Source organism: Eleginops maclovinus, chromosome 21 (genome assembly GCF_036324505.1).
Source record: "Eleginops maclovinus isolate JMC-PN-2008 ecotype Puerto Natales chromosome 21, JC_Emac_rtc_rv5, whole genome shotgun sequence".
Taxonomy (NCBI): Eukaryota; Metazoa; Chordata; class Actinopteri; order Perciformes; family Eleginopidae; genus Eleginops; species Eleginops maclovinus.
The window spans coordinates 2400150-2419402 of NC_086369.1; the positions used below are offsets into that span (position 1 = coordinate 2400150).

The 19253-nt window shown below is 45.3% G+C and overlaps 2 protein-coding genes across 5 annotated transcripts; both read left to right on the forward strand.

The window, feature by feature from the left end:
• The first annotated feature begins 88 nt into the window (after nt 1-88).
• Nucleotides 89-7362, forward strand: cdk8 (cyclin dependent kinase 8). Of its 3 annotated transcripts, none has more exons than XR_010168318.1 (13): nt 89-498; nt 2335-2410; nt 2746-2856; nt 3145-3285; nt 3968-4025; nt 4111-4242; nt 4337-4480; nt 5160-5229; nt 5389-5461; nt 5607-5704; nt 5881-5959; nt 6052-6239; nt 6338-7362. XR_010168318.1 is itself a non-coding variant. In XM_063912141.1 (13 exons), exons 1-13 carry the CDS (start codon nt 371-373, stop codon nt 6461-6463), a joined length of 1404 nt encoding a protein of 467 aa, XP_063768211.1. In that variant the 5' UTR covers nt 89-370; the 3' UTR covers nt 6464-7362. The 3 variants fall into 3 exon arrangements, 2 of the variants coding, with proteins under 2 accessions (XP_063768211.1, XP_063768212.1); XM_063912141.1 differs by having other exon boundaries at nt 5881-5968; nt 6081-6239; XM_063912142.1 differs by having other exon boundaries at nt 6081-6239.
• Nucleotides 7363-8376: 1014 nt separating this feature from the next.
• Nucleotides 8377-18675, forward strand: wasf3b (WASP family member 3b). Of its 2 annotated transcripts, none has more exons than XM_063912794.1 (9): nt 8377-8487; nt 12830-12986; nt 14648-14782; nt 15219-15372; nt 15875-15992; nt 16225-16406; nt 16504-16785; nt 17009-17307; nt 17934-18675. In XM_063912794.1, exons 2-9 carry the CDS (start codon nt 12854-12856, stop codon nt 18089-18091), a joined length of 1461 nt encoding a protein of 486 aa, XP_063768864.1. In that variant the 5' UTR covers nt 8377-8487; nt 12830-12853; the 3' UTR covers nt 18092-18675. The 2 variants fall into 2 exon arrangements, with proteins under 2 accessions (XP_063768864.1, XP_063768865.1); XM_063912795.1 differs by having other exon boundaries at nt 17009-17301.
• The last annotated feature ends 578 nt before the right edge of the window (nt 18676-19253 follow it).

Sequence of the window (19253 nt, forward strand, 5' to 3'; positions counted from 1 at the left end):
TAAAGGTGTTCTGATTCTAATAAACAATCCCTTTGGCTCTTTCTCTGCTGCGTCTGCAGGACTTGTCTTCACGACAGTTTTGCGACAGTGCCGTATAGCGCGAAGTGCGTCTCTCCAGATACCGGCTGAGGGAAACGCAGCAACAAGAGAAAGGAATACATTTCTGTCTCGTTTTCCCACTTGGACTCTCACCGAGCACCGTGCATCCCCTCCGGTAGGAACAATTTAACCGGAAAACTCCATGTGGAAGCTGGGCTGGGGACGAGATAAATCACCCGAACCGAGCTCGCTGTTGTAGCCTTGTTGCTTCCCAGAAGTGACGCTTTAAAAAGGGAAGGAGAAGACCCCTTTACCCTCATCTGTGGTGAAAATGGACTATGACTTTAAAGTGAAGCTGACCGGCGAAAGAGAGCGCGTCGAGGACCTGTTCGAGTACGAAGGCTGCAAAGTGGGAAGAGGCACCTACGGTCATGTTTACAAGGCGAAGAGAAAAGATGGGTGAGTGCAAGGCCTCTAGCCCCCCTCCCTCTCCTAAATGCATTTAATTTCTGTTATGCAATATTAAGAGGATGAGACACACTTATCGCAATTGCCCTTTACTTGCAAGTTGGTCTCGCAAAATAAACTCGCACTATTTCATTTCTACTCGTGCACTATTTTGTTGTTTTGTTTTTAAAAAATACATTTAATTACTGGTATTTTCCTCGTATGCAATATTTAAAGAAATATGGGGACATTTATTGCAATAACCCTTTACTTTTTGGATGATAATAAATCCTGTTGTGCGTAAAAACTCAAACACCTGCTTCACTATTGTGTGTAAAAGGCTTTATGGTCATATACAGAGTAGCTACAGTTTAGTTATGGCAATGGCAATCTTATGTCCCAGCATCCTCCAACAAGGCAACATAAATATATATGAAACAATACAAAAGATGCAAGAAATAAGAGAATATAAAGTTGTGGTTGACATGATGACCAACAGGCTGGTGATCTGTTTTAAAGAAAGGGATGTTCTTTTTCAAGGTTAATATCTTTACACGTGAACTCACATTTACAATCACCCAATTGTACGGAAGGAAACTGAAACTGGTTCTCATTAGGCATTGCTAAATCTCATTAAAACCCATACCAAGAAGAATTTGGTAGCAAAAGCTCTGCTGCATTAAACTTGGCGGGGTATCAGAGCTGAGTTAAAGAGCCGCTCTCTGCCACAGAGCTGCAACACTCCCACATTTCCCACCACAAAGAAGTGGAAACACATGCAGCCTTATCTTCCCCGGGGCATAAACTTACGTTAAATGTAGAAAATCTCACATAATGTACGCAGAATCACACAGTGAACCCTCTCCACCCCCCTGCCTCTCCCAAATGTGTTTAATTTCTAAGAAAAGGGGGACATTTAATGCAGTTACCCTTTATGGTCAGGATGCTGAGGAAGCTTCCTGTTGTGTTTTTTTTGTGGCTTCCTCCTTCTTTTATGTTTGTAAAGCATCTATGTTGTCCTGTTTTGTTGCACACTGATAGGCCATGTTACATTTAGTGCACATAAGAGGATTTGCAGTTGATTGCCACAAAATTGGCCTTTTATTTTCCAATTGATTCCATGCTCTTTTTTACTCTTAACCTTCGTCCATCTTCACTCCTTCTGTTTATTCTCTGTCTTTTTTCCTTCAATTTAATTGTGAGATGCCATTAAAATTTGAGGCAAGGATAAAAAATGATCCTTTGCTGGTCTCAAACTTTCTGTACTCATTGGCTCATGTTCAGTATCTTAAACCCTAAGAAAACCAAGGCACCACCCATCTTTAATTTCCAAACCTTTCATTAATTTCCCTTCTCCCTTTACACCCGTCTTAACTGTGTCTGGATCAGAGCTGTAGGCAGCTTCAGCTCCAAGGCCCATCCAGGCCCATTATCATAACCCGGACACACTGGCAGCCGGAGCCACACAGAAGAGCCCCAAAGAGTTTAGAGATGTTTGTGTTGGCTTTAGGAGGCTAACGTTTATGAGACAGTGAGCTAATGTGTTTGGGTAGAGCCAGAGGAAGCACATGAGAGGATTTAGGCCAGGAGGAGGGAGGGGTTATAACCAATTCTTTCAAGTCAGAGCCAGTCCCGGGGCTCGGTTTGTCCCTCGCTGGCTGCCATACAGTGCCTGTTTCCTCTCCCCTTGTTTTGTTTGAGCCTCAGAGGTGAGCTAGATTACACAAATCTGGAGGTAATACAACTCGGCCTCTTCTCTCCGGGCCAGCTGCAAAGTGCAGACGGCTCTCAGGGGGCCCGCAGTCTGGTCTGGTGTTGATGTTGCTCTGCCTCTCTCTCTGTTTGCAGGAAGGATGATAAGGACTACGCCCTCAAGCAGATTGAAGGCACCGGCATCTCCATGTCAGCCTGCAGAGAGATCGCAGTAAGGCTTACGTTGTCCCTTTGCTCGGTCTCGTTCAGCACACTCATGCCCTTCCTAGATGGCTTATGTAATAACCTTCTCAAAGTGGCTTTAGGTAGGTAAACAACAGACATGATACAGGACTACAGAAGAAGAAAAGTGACATTAGTCTAATGCATGCAAAGGGAAGAGACCGCATTTTATCGTCTATGATCGATATTGTGTCCACTCACAGTAAATACCCCACACTTTTAGACACTAGGGACATCACCTAGCACACTTTAACTTGTTGTCATCCATGTTTTCTGCCATGAGAGTGTGTGTGTGTGTCCTCTAAGTGGATCTGTGTGTTGCAGCTGCTGCGGGAGCTGAAGCATCCCAACGTCATCTCCCTGCAGAAGGTGTTCCTGTCACACGCAGACCGAAAAGTCTGGCTGCTCTTTGACTATGCCGAACATGACCTCTGGGTAAACACACACTCACACTCACACTCACTCACCACTCATACTGAAACATACTGATTTCATTATGCATTGCTAAATCTCATTAAAACCCAAACCAAGAAGAGTTTGGTGGCAAAAGCTCTGCTGCATTACCCATGGCAGGGTATCAGAAGAAGTGGAAACACATGCAGCAATCATCAGCCTCATCTTCCCTGCAGCGTGGAATTACTTTTGTGAACATGCAAATAAGGAAAATTGCACAAAATGAGCGCAGAAACAGACCATAATTACCGCTGTCTTGTCTTTCTGCAGCACATCATTAAGTTCCACAGAGCATCCAAGGCCAACAAGAAGCCCCTGCAGCTGCCCAGAGGAATGGTCAAGTCCCTGCTCTACCAGATCCTGGACGGCATCCATTACCTCCACGCTAACTGGGTCCTCCACAGAGACCTTGTAAGAGGATTGATGAGGGAGGAGGCGGGAAAGGGAAAATATTTTGGGAGAAGGGAGCAGTTGATGAAAGACTGGAACATTGTTAGGGATGAGGGTAGAGATCGACCATCTGGTGCTGTATGAATCTACATGTGTTGAGTTTTTGGTTAACTACCTTATTTTACACGTCTGAAATGTTATTGTGCATTGATTTATGGTGACATTTTACCACGTTTGGCCATGCATTTTAACATAAACACCCTCTCTAGTTGTTGTAGCTCAAGGTTTTTTACTTAAAAACTGAAATGTATTTCCATTTCTGTAGATTTTGTCAGCTTAGCTCTTCTAGCTTTCTAGCTAATCCTGTATTTTGTTCATCAAAACAAGTCTTCAGGAATAAAAACTATCGGTTTAAACAAAGTGAGATAGAAAAGGGATGCCTCCTGTGGGCTGCATGTTCTGTCCACTAGAGGACAGCAACACAGAGTTTTAGTAACACCTGCAGGTCTTCGGGAAAGTCTGAAGAAGCATTTCATTCAGTTTCCTTCACAAATCCAGTTCTCACAGTCTATGCTAGCTACAGTAGCTATAAAGCTCATCTTCTAATTATAGTAAGTGTTGGTTTGAGTGAAATCATGAGCTCACATTTTTTCTGTAAATGTTCAAAATATCTGCATTGTTGAAATATCTCCCTCTTCCACAGAAACCAGCTAACATTTTAGTGATGGGAGAAGGGCCGGAGAGGGGTAGAGTAAAGATTGGTGTGTGCATTGTCTCCTCTTCTTATTAAATCATTAATCGTTTTAGTTTGCTATGACCTTACTGACTGTGATGTGTGTCGTGCAGCGGACATGGGGTTTGCCCGCCTCTTCAATTCACCGCTGAAGCCTTTAGCCGATCTCGACCCTGTGGTGGTCACCTTCTGGTACAGAGCACCTGAACTGCTGCTGGGGGCCCGGCACTACACCAAAGCCATCGGTGAGGATTGTGCAACACCATCTGTCTGCACCTCTTCCCACACTTACAGCCACTTAATAAAATAAAAACGTTTCATTGCTCTTCTGTTCTTCAGATATTTGGGCGATTGGCTGCATCTTTGCAGAGCTGCTGACGTCTGAGCCCATATTCCACTGTCGCCAGGAGGACATCAAGACCAGTAACCCCTACCATCATGACCAACTCGACCGCATCTTTAACGTCATGGGCTTCCCTGCAGGTGAGAGTTGTCTGCTGACAGATATTAGAGGGGGGGGACGCTCAGAGAAAAAGGCTTTTAAAGACGATTCATTGCTTTTGATATTAAGGGAAATTAGTCCCTATGACAATGCATGTATTTAATGCCATCAGCTGCTAGCATACCAACGGGCTGCAAATGGAGAATACTCTGGAAGAAGGCTTTTACCATTCCTAGCAGAGGCAGATTATTTTTCCTTGAGGCAGTACTGTGGTCTGTTGGGCCTGAACACCACTCCACTGACAGGATATCTGAAGCCAAATCACAAACACAAACTTCTCCTTGCAGCGCTACATTTGGGCCTATATTTTCCAGTTCACTTAAGCTGCTGCTGATAGCTCTGCTTCCACCCTCTCTGCTGCTCTAGTTGTGTAATCACTTCTCTTTCTGATGCATTTTGTTTTGATTCTGTCAGATGATTAAACTTTCAAATCAGTGAAAATGTTATTGTATAAAAACATGCAGATGTCAGAAACTGATCTTACCCTGTAAATGAAACCCAAAACTCAAGATGCTTCTGATGGAACAAGGGGATTGTTGTGGGTAAACCGTAAGCAAGAGATTGCAATCCAGACCCTCTAACCTTAATAATCTGCTCCTAACGGGAGGGAGGGAGGGAGGGTGTGACATGCTGTAATCCTGTCTTTCCTTCATTCGACAGATAAAGACTGGGAGGACATCAAAAAGATGCCAGAACACTCCACGCTGATGAAAGACTTTAGGAGGAACACGTGAGTGTGCACAGTAGCACTGTCCTACTTTTCTCTAAGATCAGAAACAGTTAGAGCAAAGTGCTCTGTCTGCTGGCAGAAAGACAACCATGTAATAAGTCTGCTTGTTGCAGCACTGAAGGCATGGCATTAATAACATGTGTTCCCTTTCTCTCACAGATACACAAACTGCAGCCTTATAAAGTACATGGAAAAACATAAAGTGAAACCAGACAGCAAAGCATTCCACTTGGTGAGTGAAAATGCCTTGAATTGGGGCGATTGCATGTCATTTGCATAATGTAAAGACTCCTAACAATGAAGTGTGGTTCTCGATGACCAATGGAGCATGCTTTGTCATTATGGGCTGCTATTAACGGCTTCCTGTTCCACTAAAGCTGCAGAAGCTGCTCACCATGGACCCCATCCGTAGAATCACATCAGAGCAGGCCATGCAGGACCCCTACTTTTTAGAGGAGCCCCTGCCGACTTCAGAGTGAGACACACACACACACACACACACACACACACACACACACACACATTCTGTAGCAGACTCCTTGGCTCGAGTCACATGAGCCGAGGGACGCTACCAACCCCAAGTCCCTCGCTAATTGGCCCGGAGCCCTTTGAATGAATGTTTGACGAGCCTCTTTGCCTGTTTTTCTCCAGTGTGTTTGCAGGCTGCCAGATCCCCTACCCCAAGAGGGAGTTCCTGACGGAGGAGGAGCCGGAGGACAAAGCAGACAAAGTAAGAAATGTAATCAAAGCGCTTTCATAACTTTACAAAAATCCAAAAATGCAAACATCGATATCAAGACGGTAATGAAATAACACTTGCAGTCCAATGTTCTTATCTTATTCCATACTAGAAAAACCAGCAGCAGCAACAGGGGAACAACCACACAAACGGGGCGGGGCACACCGGTAACCAAGACAACAGCCACGCCCAGGGCCCGCCTCTGAAGAAAGTGCGAGTCGTCCCCCCCACCACTACCTCAGGTGGCCTCATCATGAACTCAGACTACCAGGTAGGTCTCTCCTCCATCACAGCCTTGAACCAGTTTCCGATCAGCACGCCTGTGCACACTTTAGATGTAACGTCCTCCTGTTCTCCCCCTCCCTGCAGCGCTCCAATCCACATGCTGCCTACCAGAACCCTGGACCAAGCACATCACTGCCCCAAAGCAGCATGGGATACTCCTCTACCTCCCAGCAGCCCCCGCAGTACTCCCACCAGACCCACCGCTACTGAGACACCCCTCCCAAACACACACACACACACATACACACACACACATTATACATGTATATACACAGCCCTCACCCTGCCCATCTGAAAGACTGTACTGAGGGATGTGGTGGGGGTGTCCAAGGCAACAAACCCCCCCCACCCTACAGAGGGCACTTTCTCTGCAGCAGGCTGTTAGGTCAGCACTTCTTCAAGCTAACACACACATCTCCCCAGGCGGAAGAGCGGACACTCTGGGGGAGTCCTACCAGTTCCTGTTTCCTGTCTTATTCAGAGCAGCCGAGAGAGGATGGCTGGGTTTTTCTTTCGGGGTGGGGGGTTTAATCTGCTGTGTCATCTCCGCCCCTCTTTTTCTACACCTGTCTCCACACCCCCACCTTCCCCAGCCCTTCTCAACCTTCTTCCCGTCGAAGCTTGGATGAGATTGAAAGCTGCTATGTGACTGCCAGCGGTGACAGACTTCCTGTCCGACTGTCCTCCTGTCTGTCTGTCTGTCTGTCTGTCTGTCTGTCTGTCTGTCTGTCTGTCTGTCTGTCTGTCTGTCTGTCTGTCTGTTTATTTTGTGTGTGAGGGCTCAGCTGAGGACTGGATTGAGCTGCTGTGATGCATTCTGGGAGGATGTGGAGCCCCCACAGCTGTGGCGTTGAGGGTTTTTGTTCAGAAGGACAACAAAAAAAAAGAGACAAATATTTTAGTAGTTAATTTAATCTGTTTTCATGGTTTTGTTTTTAACGGCGAGTGCGGCTGAGCGCTCAGCTGCTGTACGCTGTGGGTAAGACTCATTACATGATGAGAAACCCACCAATCGCATGGAGGGTGGCAGCGGAACATGCATTGTACTGTATTGTATTGAAATATTTTACATGAAGCAAGTATCCTGACAATAAAAGTGGAAACATTGATATTGCCAGTTGTTTGTAGGAAGCCACCTGCAATGACTTCCTGTTTCTATTGCAATCCCTACTTCACAAAGCTAATCATTTCTCTATACTTCAGTTTATCCTGATGGTTTGCAGGAATAGTGACTACATGTGCTGAATGGCTCAATGTTTTATTGTGATATTCTTCACACTACACAGGAAGGCTCTCCATTTTTCAGACACTACAATGTGCTTTTGTTCCATTGACCCATTGATATGATGCAATGTAAGTTATTTTAAGGCTTAAAGCTACAGGGCTGCAAGCCTGCACCACTCCATCACACAGTCACATACATGTGTGCTTTGGCGTTCATGGCTAAATCAATTATATATGTTAAACTGGCAGCTGTATAACAAATGTAGGATGTAGCTTTCCCCCTTGTCAAGGAATATAAGTGCATTGTCAATAATGAAAACTCCCTTCCCCTTTGGACTAAACCCAGTCCACCGTCTAGAGACTTCTCTGCTCCCTTCCCCTGCTTAGATGTCTCCCATTCCCCTCTCCCTTTTTGTCTACAAACACCTAGGAGAGTAAAGATCTAAGTATAGCAAGTCCTCCTTTTGAACCTTTTCCTGCAGGATGCTGGCCAGATATTTCAGTCTATTACACAATACTACCCAGCTCATTCTCAGCATCACTGTCTGGAGCATGTTTTTAAGCTCCTAAAAAAACCCTCTTAAGCTCCCTCTTCTCTGCGTTATCTAAATAGGTCTGCAAAATCCCCAGAGACCCATGAAGATTTTTATAATTTCACAAGGAATGGGACCTGTCTAATAGCGTAAAAAAGAAACCCTAGTTAATCTCTTCAGCAACGCCCAACCGAAGCCCCGCCCCTTCCATTCGCAACACCGCTTCCGAGCTGGGGAGTCTCCCTGTCACTCATCCTGTTCGAGCGCTCCCATTGGTTGATTTGAACGTCAGTCATGTGTTAAATCCCCTGCTCGGCGATGTGATTGGTGCATGTGTCGCGATGGGCGTGTCCTCGTCCTCAAAGGATTGTTTCCCCGGAGCGGCCAGACGGCTGGGGGACACAGGATGGAAGAGCTAATAGGAGTATCTAACAGGACATGCGGACGGGCTGATTTCTTCTAATATTTCACGTGCTGGTGAGGGTCTAATTGTACTTTTTACACCCTCTAATGACCGCTTATATGTAAATAATGAAATGTGTGTGGCAATGTCTGCTAAGTGTAGTCTAATTGGTCCATAATAACTCGACCACTGGACGAGCTAACCGAGTGGTCAGTTAATACGGACCCCTGGTTAAGGATAATAAGCCGACTCTGGGTGACCAAAACCCGCCTTAAATAGTCTAAATCCTCCCCGCTGCTGGTTAACTTTAGTGCTTTTTTTTAACTCCATAATGGATATTGGGTTGTGAGGCATCTCTGCAGAAAACGGCGGATTGAAATTATGATTAAAACTGGCAGAAATTCCCGAGAACCGAAGGCGGAGGAACAGATGTGGGTCAGTCCATCAGTAACGGGAAGCGGCGGTGCGGAACACTGATTGATCGCGGTTGCCATTAGTTCACGCGCGCGTGTGTGTCCGTGTGTGTGTGTGTGTGTGTGTGTGTGTGTGTGGGGGGGGGGGATGAATTGTGAATTTTAAGACAGCAGAAACACTACAGTTTAATACCTTTACAATGACATTCATGTGGTGATAATTAGAGAATATTCTGACTTAACAATGAAACTACCTTTTATTTACAGCAAAAATATCGTTTCAAATCTTTCTGCAAATACTGAATGTCAATTAATAGATTTTCAAAGTCTTAAATTAATAGATTTTGACTAATCAAATGTCAAAATGAATACTAAACAAATGCAAAACATAAAACTCAATGTGGGAAATGCTTCAAATGTTCAACTGATGATGTCATGAGGAAAAAAGCAACTGTCAAGCATGTACTGTTTTTAATATCTGATTTATCACTGCATGTTTTAATACATCATATCCTCTTCTACAACAATAATCAGCTATTTAGTGCATTGTATCTCCATTAGGATTATGACCGATTTGGGGTCATGTTTGCATTAGGCAGGTATTTGAGTAAATGAATCCTGCAGATTTACTCAACAGATAAAAGGATTTGGTCGAATTGATGGATTTTTAAAAAGATATCAACAGAAAATATGGCAAAATCACGTAGTTGATGTGCAAAGGAATCCCAATGTTCCTTATATTAGGTAATACATGACAGAAATACAACATTATATCCTGAAACGCTGAGCTAAGAGAGGTTATTTTGCTGCTAACAGAAGGCCAAAGTTATTTCGAAACTACCAAAAGGATCCACTATTCAGTAGATATTATTACCCAGAGTGCCTCGGTGTTTCACTACCTCTGAGTAGTATTGGGACGAGGTGAGGTTCCTGGACAGGCGCAGTGTCACGGCAGAATTTGACGTCATATTTAGGGCAGTGTGACCTGACGTAATCCGGCCTGCATTATTCATACCATCGGAGCCAGCGACACGAGAAGCTGCACCGGCTCATGCATTCATAACGACTCGCTCTCAGATTTTAATGGAGTTCACATCTGTAGTAAAGGCCTCACCGAGAGGAAGACCCTGAACCTGCATGTCCCCCCTCACAGGACATCCTTTACTGTAGCTTACATGCTGCTAACGGGACACTTTAAAGCCCACCTGGTGTGTTTGTGTGCCTGTTGTATGAATTAACCACACATGACAGAGAGGCGTGCAGGAAGCATGTGAGTGTGTGTTTGCTAATACTGTGGTGTCTCTGGATTATGTTCGGGCTTTACTCTCCCCTCTCTTTCTCCCCCATGTGAGCAGAGCAGCGTTCATTGCAAAGAGTACTGGGGGCCTTAAAGAAGGTCGAAGACGAGGAGGAAGAGGAGGAGGGGGGAGGATGCATGGGAGAGCTAGTGCTGTTGCCGTGTGAACGAAGCTCTATTGTCCCGGGAACCTTTCACAGTGGCTTCCCCGAGGTCCCTTTTCGTACCCCTCCCCCCACCCCATACACCCTTTTCTCCCTCACAAACACAAACACACACACTTTTTTTTAATCCAGCACCGCTTTTTCTCACACACTGTCTCACACAACACCTCATTCACTGTCTCACTTGTATCCCACATGGTGTCCCTGCCTCTACTACTTTCCCCTCGTTTCTCACAAGCAGACAAGGCTTCCTCCTCCCTCCTCCTCCTCTTCTTCCTCCCCCCCCCCTTCAGTTTGCTCATTATTTCGCCTCATTGATGTGATTGTCATGCCAGCCAGACAGTAAAAGCAGAAACATGCAATCTTCTCATTTGCATCCCCTCCCTCTCATATGGAGGAGCGCGCTGTTTCTAAATGCTAGACTCAGAGGCTCTAAGCCAAACCTCATTGGTGCATTCAGTGTCCTTTATGTGGTGTAATTTTACCCTTTGTTTTTGGTGAGGGGCCGCTAGGGTTTGTAGGGGGTCGCTAGCTTAGATAACGGGGCCAGATGAGGACCCGGCTGGTGGGAATTGGCGGCGGCGAACAGAAGTGGGTTTTTTTGTGCTGAGACACTGATAGCTGCTTGCTTCGTCTGTCCTTTATTGTGCTGATGATGTAACCAGTGTTGGAACAAGTACTCAGAGTCTTCACTCGAGTCACTCACTGCAGAAAACATATCCAATATTTTAAAACAAAAGCATTATAGAAGCTGGAACATTTCTTTGTCCAATAATTGTTCCTTTAATACACTTTTAGTGACTTAAATTTAATGTTTGAGGGTTTAATTTATACCAGATAATCATCATAATCATAGAATTGTGTGTGCAAAATCAGAATTCATGTAATAAATGTGTAAAATAAGTATAAAGTACAACATTTGCTCCCAAAATGTAGAAGAGTAGAAGTTTAAAGTAGTATTAAATGAACATAAGTTAGCTCACTGTTTGGACTCTCGTTAGCCACTTAAAAGGCATATTTTGTTTTAACGTGTGTTATAAAACTTACTTCTCGTCTATTTTTTGTGATTATAAATGAGTATCTGCACGGTCCAACAGTAAAGAGTTGTATTTGTAGTACCTGCCGTCTATTATTAGTCTCTGTCCCGCTGCCAGAGCCCCCGTGTCTCTCCAACCTGCTTTTCACTGGAGTTGACTTTTCATCTTTTTTTTTGCACCAGGAAGAAAGTCTGGAACTGCAATCAGGGTGGAATCATTTGATGAGGGGATCTAAAAACGGGTTGAGTGTATTTCCATCTGTCGCTTCTCATTGCATTGTTCTGGCGGAGTGTTCGGACAGGAAGCTGAGACAGGGAGGAAACAGGAGAGCCAGGTTGAGGCCGAAAAACACAGGAAGCCGGAAGAGGCTCAGATAAGATGGCTGCTCTGAAGCACCTTGGGAATTTTACTGCTCTGGGGAATTGTTTGTAGTGTTTTTGAACTACAGAGAGTGTCTAGTTTAAGAAGCAAAGTTCAAAATAGGAAACTGCTAGGTTTTCTTTTGTGTTTGTGGGACCGTGCCCCTGATCTGTGTGTGTGTCAGGGTTCCAGCTGGGTGTCTGACAGGCCGGCCTGGGATAAGCTGGCATCTTCCTCTCCCTAATGCTTTAATCTCTCTGCTGGTCGCCACAAGTCATCTGGCTTTGGGACACTGGTGGTCATCACTCTCAGTCCCCCCTAACACCGGCTCACCCCGCGTTTGTACGGACTGTAGAAACAGGAAGAGGCTAGAAACACAATAAGCTCATATTAAAATTCCATCCCTTACGTCAACAGCAGCAACGCAAAGAAAGGAAATGAATATACAGGGAGATACGGACGTAGACAGGGAGGTCATGATTATTTACTGCACCGTTATTATCTTTGGACTTCATGCAGGGGCAAATAGGGCTCGGTGTTGCAGAAAAATCCAGTGTCGTTACTCAGTACTCAAGAGGATCATTGTGAATTGGCAAGGAGCTAATATCTGCTGTTCATTTCTGTTTAAAACTGTAAAATAATTTGATGTTTTAACTGTATTCAAGCCTTTAAAACAAGACAAGAGTTTAATAAAAACAAGTACATTTCATCAGTTGACAGAAGATAAATTGATGAATATTTTTTTTCAGCTTTTGCATATGTTATTATTAGCTTGTATAAAGGCGGAACATTATGAGTTTGGTTGCATCATACTAGCTATTTCATATTTCAAGTCGGAAATGTTCCTATTTTCTGATATTTTATCGAACAAATGATTCAGTAGTTAAATTAGAAAATCATCAGTAAATAAATTGATAAGGAGTCAATTAGTCCAGCCTTAATTGGATTGTGAAAGCCTCCAGATCCTCTGTGTTACGTTGATATATGTCCCCCCCCACTCTGTGGCAGATGTGTACAGACTGTCATGCTCATGAACATCACATGAAGTCGGCCGGCATCTGGCACGCTGGTTTCCTGCATTCATCCTCTGTGAGCGGGGTACCAGTGTGTAAAAACCGTGTGTGGGCTTTTGTGTGTCCCTGCAGTGTGTGACGGTGTGAGGCCTCGCCATGCCGCTGGTGAAGAGGAACATCGAGCCCCGCCACCTCTGCAGAGGGGAGCTCCCAGAGGGCATCGGCAGCGAGCTGGAGTGTGTGATGAACAACACACTCTCCGCCATCATCCGTCAGCTCAGCAGCCTCAGTAAGACACACACACACACACACACACACACACACACACACACACACACACACACACACACACACACACACACACACACACACAAAGAAACCTCTTTTTGAGTTAGCATTAAAAACATTCCCAGCGTCCTCGGGCTACAGATCCCGCTCACTTCAGTATGACCACGCTGTGTGTGTGTGTGTGTGTGTGTGTGTGTGTGTGTGTGTGTGTGTGTGTGTGTGTGTGTGTGTGGCCTCTTTGTGGCGGGACAGCATCACATGGCTTCATCCCTAAACCAGAAGCTGTGATTGATTTGGGCGTTGTCATGGTTACGAGGCCCGGGGGGGTCACTGGGCCATCAGCAGACTTTTAAGAGCGCTGGCACCGCAGCATCAAGGGAGGAAATGTAATCCTTTCAGATAGCTCTGCAAAACTTGTTAAGACAGCTGTGTGTGTGTGTGTGTGTGTGTGTGTGTGTGTGTGTGTGTGTGTGTGTGTGTGTGTTACAGTGTGAAGTAGGCCCGGATGGGTTTCATATTGATTGTTATGCTGACTGTAAATGCATCCCATAGAGTTATTACAGCGCCAAGGGCATCCATCCCCTCGCCCATCTTCCGTTTCCATGCCCTTGTTTCATAACGCGTCAACCGTGTGTTATGTGTTGTTTGACATTTACCCTCCCCCACTCACCCTCAGTTTTCCCTCTCTTTTGCTCACTGTGTTTATGGATCTCAACCCGTCTCCGTCTCACCATTGACCCCGTGTGTTTTGGCCCAGTTTCTCCAGTCTCTGTCTCTTATTGTCCTGAAGTTCCTGCACTGGGAGTGGGCCTTTCAGCAGCAGCTGTGGGGGCTATATTTAAGTGTGTGTGTGTGTGTGCACGTTAGTGGACCACAAGGATCCTCACAGAGGTCAGAGTTGAGCGGGCGCAGCATGCCGGATCCGTGCTTCATCCTTCCTCCAAATGTTTTTCCTGCAGCACATCCTGTCAGCAGGAGGGACACAAATAGCCCTGAGCGTGTGTTTACCCTGCCACTGTTTTACACACAACAGATAAATGTTATTGAAACACTTTGTTCTGGGCATGTTTTCTATCCCAGTCTCAATTGCAGTATCTCTTTAGCTTAGCAATCTGGTATTCTAAATCCTTTCTCACTAATGAGTCCCTGAGCTAACAGCCCTAGCGCTTAAAGTTTATAGTGCCATAAATCCTGGGCTAACAGTCTTACAACTTTTATTATGCTTTACTTCCGACCTTGACCATTACTTAACTCTGTTTCAAAGCAGGGTCATCCCTTCTTGTCCGGGTTATTAGCCAAAACACAGGGTTAAAGACACAAGTGGGAATCTTGGTTAGGACCAGTTACTGATTAGAATAATGGGATCAGAAGCCTTGCAGATGTTGATGTGAGGGTGATAGTGTTTTATATTTCTACAGATGGTTCAGTGCTTTTAACCTCCCCCCCCTGAGGTAATGTAGCAGCATTTCTGTGGGCAGTGCAGATGCATTTATTGATGAGCGATGTTGCTAAATGGAGCCGCATGAGATGCCATTTCCTGCTCAGACTCCAGCTTCTCGTTGTGTCACGTTACCGTGGCATCGATCAGACACCAGTCTCTGACGGCTTTCAGATGCAAGTCTGCGTCTTTCTCCTCAAATTTCCCATCTCTCCACTCTCCAGGTAAACATGCAGAGGATATATTCGGCGAGCTTTTCAAAGAGGCCAACATTTTCTATCTGCGAGCCAACTCTCTGCAGGACCGCATCGACCGGCTGGCCGTCAAGGTCACGCAGCTGGACTCCACCGTGGAGGAAGGTGAGAGGGGGGACACAGGAAGTGATTACTCATCGTCCAAGTTTAAACTATGTTTTCACTATGGCTACTGATACTTTATAAAATATAAGGTCAAAACAGGGACTTTAAGAGCAAGAAAAAAGTTCCTTCACACTAAAGGTGAAGATTATTTTATGGCTTTAAGTTAAAAAGTACAAGAAAATCTCTGGTTCTGGTTTTCTAAATGTGAAAATGTGCTGATTTTAAAAGGAAAAATTGAACAAGTTATTTAGTGAAATGTTCCCTATTTTCTGGAATTCTATAGCAAAAACTATTGCATTGTTTTAGAAAATCATGAAGAAATATAGTGTTAATTTAGTTGCATCGTTAATTAAAGCTCAGGAAGACATTGTTCATCATCCAAGTGTTATCACTCATGTTTCTACCGGTCCTTTTGAACTTATTTTATTGCCCTCAGTTTCCCTACAAGACATCAACATGAGGAAAGCCTTCAAGAGCTCCACCACTCAAGACCAGCAGGTGGTGTCCAAGAGCAGCGTGCCCAACCCCGTCAAAGATATTTACAATCTGAGTGACAAGCCCCCGCCCCTCAGCATCCTCTCAGTGTACAGGTGTGGGTTATTGATGCACACACACTCCCCAAACTAGAACATTAGATTCACACGTGTTAATTGTCACATATTGCTTTTTTAAAACCATGCGTTCTACTTTTCCAGTTCCACTTAAAGTCATCCCGTGTTCTTGATTGGATTTTGTCTCCTCCTTTCTGACCCACATTCCCGGTGAAATTGCAGATTTGGTGCTATTTCCTGCTGCTGCTTTTATCCGCTGTGCTTTCCAGTGCTTTGGGTGCATTACATATTTAGCATGGCGTGCTCCGGTGGGAATCCAACTCCTAACCCCGACTACATGGCACATGTTTCCCTTTCTTTCTGTCTCCCTGCCCTTCATCCTGTCAGTTCCAGTTATCTAGGTTCATCAGCCTCCTCTACTTTTACAATATTCATACCTCCACATGTAAAATACTGGCCTTCTGTCTGCCTCTCATTCATACATGTTTGTATACACAGACTTTAGAGCGCCTGTTTGAATTCTTGCTGTGTGTTTCTGCAGGGATGACGGGAAGGAAGCACTTAAGTTCTACACCGATCCGTCCTACTTCTTCAACCTGTGGAAGGAGAAGATGCTGCAGGACACCGAGGATAAGAGGAAAGAGAAGAGGAAGCAGAAGGTACGATTCTGTCCTAGAGAAACAGAGCAATCTATAGTTAAATATACAATCTCACAGATATTCTGTCCAATGTCATGTCAATTATCCGACCAAATTACTTTCCAAATACTGATATCAGGTGATTATTCTTAGTGGAAGTAATTCTATTCTTGTCCATTTAAGAACACCTTCTAGTTTACATTCATTTTAACAAAATTGAAACACTGATTCCTCCCACCCTCCCTTCCTCCAGGAGCAGAAGCGTGACGTCGACGGGACGTTACAGCGGGAGGTGAAGAAGGTCCGTAAGGCGAGGAACCGTCGGCAGGAGTGGAACATGATGGCTCTGGATAAAGAGCTGAGGCCGGACCACCGACACACCATTCACCGAGACCGAGGGGCCTCCTCTGAGGGCTCCATGTCTCCAGAGAACAGGTGAGGTCCTGAGGACACAAGTAGAGTTTGATTACTGGCTACATATTTGACATGTGACTATAAAAGGTGATCTTACTTTCCATATTCTTCTGTCCAGGGGTCACGGTGCAGATCAGCACCACTACCCCAACATGATGAACCACGCCGGCCACGCCCACACCTACTCCGGCCCCCCGCCCAGCGTCCTGGCTGCGCAGATGGCTGCGGGCCACGCCCCCCGAGGAGGTGGGGAACATGACATGAGAGGCAGGGCCATGATGGGTTATCAGGGTGGGACACTGGGTCGTACTCACCACCACCACCACCAAAACCCACTGCCTCCTCCACCCTCTGAGGCCATGAACGGGGGCTCCATGTCCCTCCCACCAATGGACTACAGGTACAAGCAGAGCCAATGGGATCTGAGGGGCTGTTAGTGTTGTTTTTCAAGCTTATGCGCTCATATCTCACTAATGATGTGTGTGTCTTTACTCAGAACTTATTTTATGAATGAACTTTGAGCCGGTGCTGCCACCTAGTGGCTCATTATGTACTTGATAGCAAACCAAACTACAGACATCTTAAAACTCTCCACTCACTCTTTTATTTCCTCTCTCTTGCAGCATGGATGGCTATGCCAACACTGGCCCCCCTCCCCCGCCTCCTGCCCCTCTCATCCCCTCCTCCCTCACAGCCTTCGCCTCCCCTCCCGGAGGTCCGATGCCGATGATCGGCGCCGGTGGCTTCTCTCCTCCTCCCCCGCCTTTAGGTGGAGCCCAGGCGGTCCCGCCTCCCCCCGGTCCTCCTCCTCTCCCCCAGTTAGCTGGTGCTTCCCACAAGATGTCCTCCTCTGCCCCCGCTGAGAGCGCCGCCGTCAACGACGCCCGCAGCGACCTGCTCGCCGCGATCCGTATGGGTAAGAGTAAGTTTCTGTGTGACTTCATTTTTTTTGTGACTTATTGTGACTTGTGATGTGACAGGAAGGTGAGATCTGCAGCGCTATGATTCATGGGTTCATGCAAACACATGAATATGTATATTTAACCAAAGACAGAAATCTTTATTTGGGTATTCACATCTGCACTGATGTATCACTGCAGGGTTCCTGTTATCATACACGTGTTTAAAAACCTGTGTAAGCCATGTCTGAGGTTTATACTGAAGTGAAAATAATGCCTAAAAAGGTGTGTCATTTGAATGCCTCTTTATTTAATCAACAATGTTTTCCTCCATTTTATGAAAACCTCTTGTATTTATTACTCTAGTAGAACAAAACTGACCTAGGGAGCAGCTTAGCAACACAGCGTTAGTACTTCTATCCATCACTCAGTTATATCTAGGTTAGATTTTTCAACTAGTTTACAACAAATGCTCAAACCTATTTAAACAAAATAGTATTTTTGATATTGAGCTTTGTCAACAATCCAGAACTGATCCTGTGATGAAGTTAAAAACACCTTAATTGACCTCCCTTTGTTCGTCCTGTGATCTCCACTGTGTATATTATAAGCATGCCAGTTTTAAACACATCCCATAATTTCCCCGCAGGCATCCAGCTGAAGAAGGTGCAGGAGCAGCAGGAGCAGCAGGCCAAGAGGGAGCCGGTCGGGAACGACGTGGCCACCATCCTGTCACGGCGCATCGCTGTGGAGTACTCGGACTCCGAGGACGACTCCGAGTTGGAGGAGAACGATTGGTCGGATTAACATACACACACTCACACACACCAATAGGATAACCACTTATAATACACATACACAAACACACACACACACACACACACACACACACACACACAATCAAATCTCACTTATAGAATGCCCACTGTACCACACTCACGGGTTACCACACACTGAAACACAATCACATGCTGTAGGTTGATATAAGCTGAATGGTTCAAAACTGGAAAAGGGGGGGGGGTGTTCAACACTGTAAAGACACTGATAAGATGCCGTCATACTCTCTGAATCATTAACATGTAGTCTGTACTTCAAAGCTTTGTGAATACACCCCAGTGGATGTACCTGTTCTAACACTATATAGACACCCTGTGAAGGTGCTTATTATTCCATGTATAGTCGGAGCTTGAGAGTGTTAGAAGAATTAGCAGCTTTTCCTCTCGAGGTAACCAATGTACTCATCTTTTTTTAAATGTTTATACTGAAACACTTGCTGTAGAATCACCGGGCAAGACATTAACATTAACTGGAAGTAAAGAGGAAATGTAATATTGAATATAAACATGATTGAGCAATCGATCATCGCTGTGTGGGAGGGAGGGGTGGGAGGGAGGGAGGGAGGGAGGGAGGATCTGGGGGGTGGGGGGGGGGTTATGCATATGCTAGTGCGAGCTCTGTAACCTTTGACCCGGAGAAAAATAAAAAAAGATGAATGACGGACCGTGGCTTCGGGCTGCCATGTCTCTTTTTCTGTTCGTCGTCACGCAGTACCTGGCTCATCAGTTTCCATGGCAACAGAACAGTTGAGAAGGGAGTTGCCAGGGAAACGGGAATGTCTGACACCGGCGAGGATGAGCCAAATGAGTCGAGGCGGGAGTCTTTCTGCACAGCACTTGTTTGGGTTGTCTTTAATACAAAATAAACAGGATCTCTCCACCGAGCGACCTCTAACCAAAAGCAATAATAAAAAGTACAACTAACACCTTTAAAAATAGACACCACGTTCACACACACACACACACACACACACACACACACACACACACACACACACACACACACACACATAGGGTTTTTTTGTTAAGAATATCTCAGTTTTTAAGTTAGTGCATGTTGATTATCGTGTTTCATTTTGCAGAATTTGTTGTGCCGTTTTCATCCAAAAAATAAAGTGCATTTCACATTGATA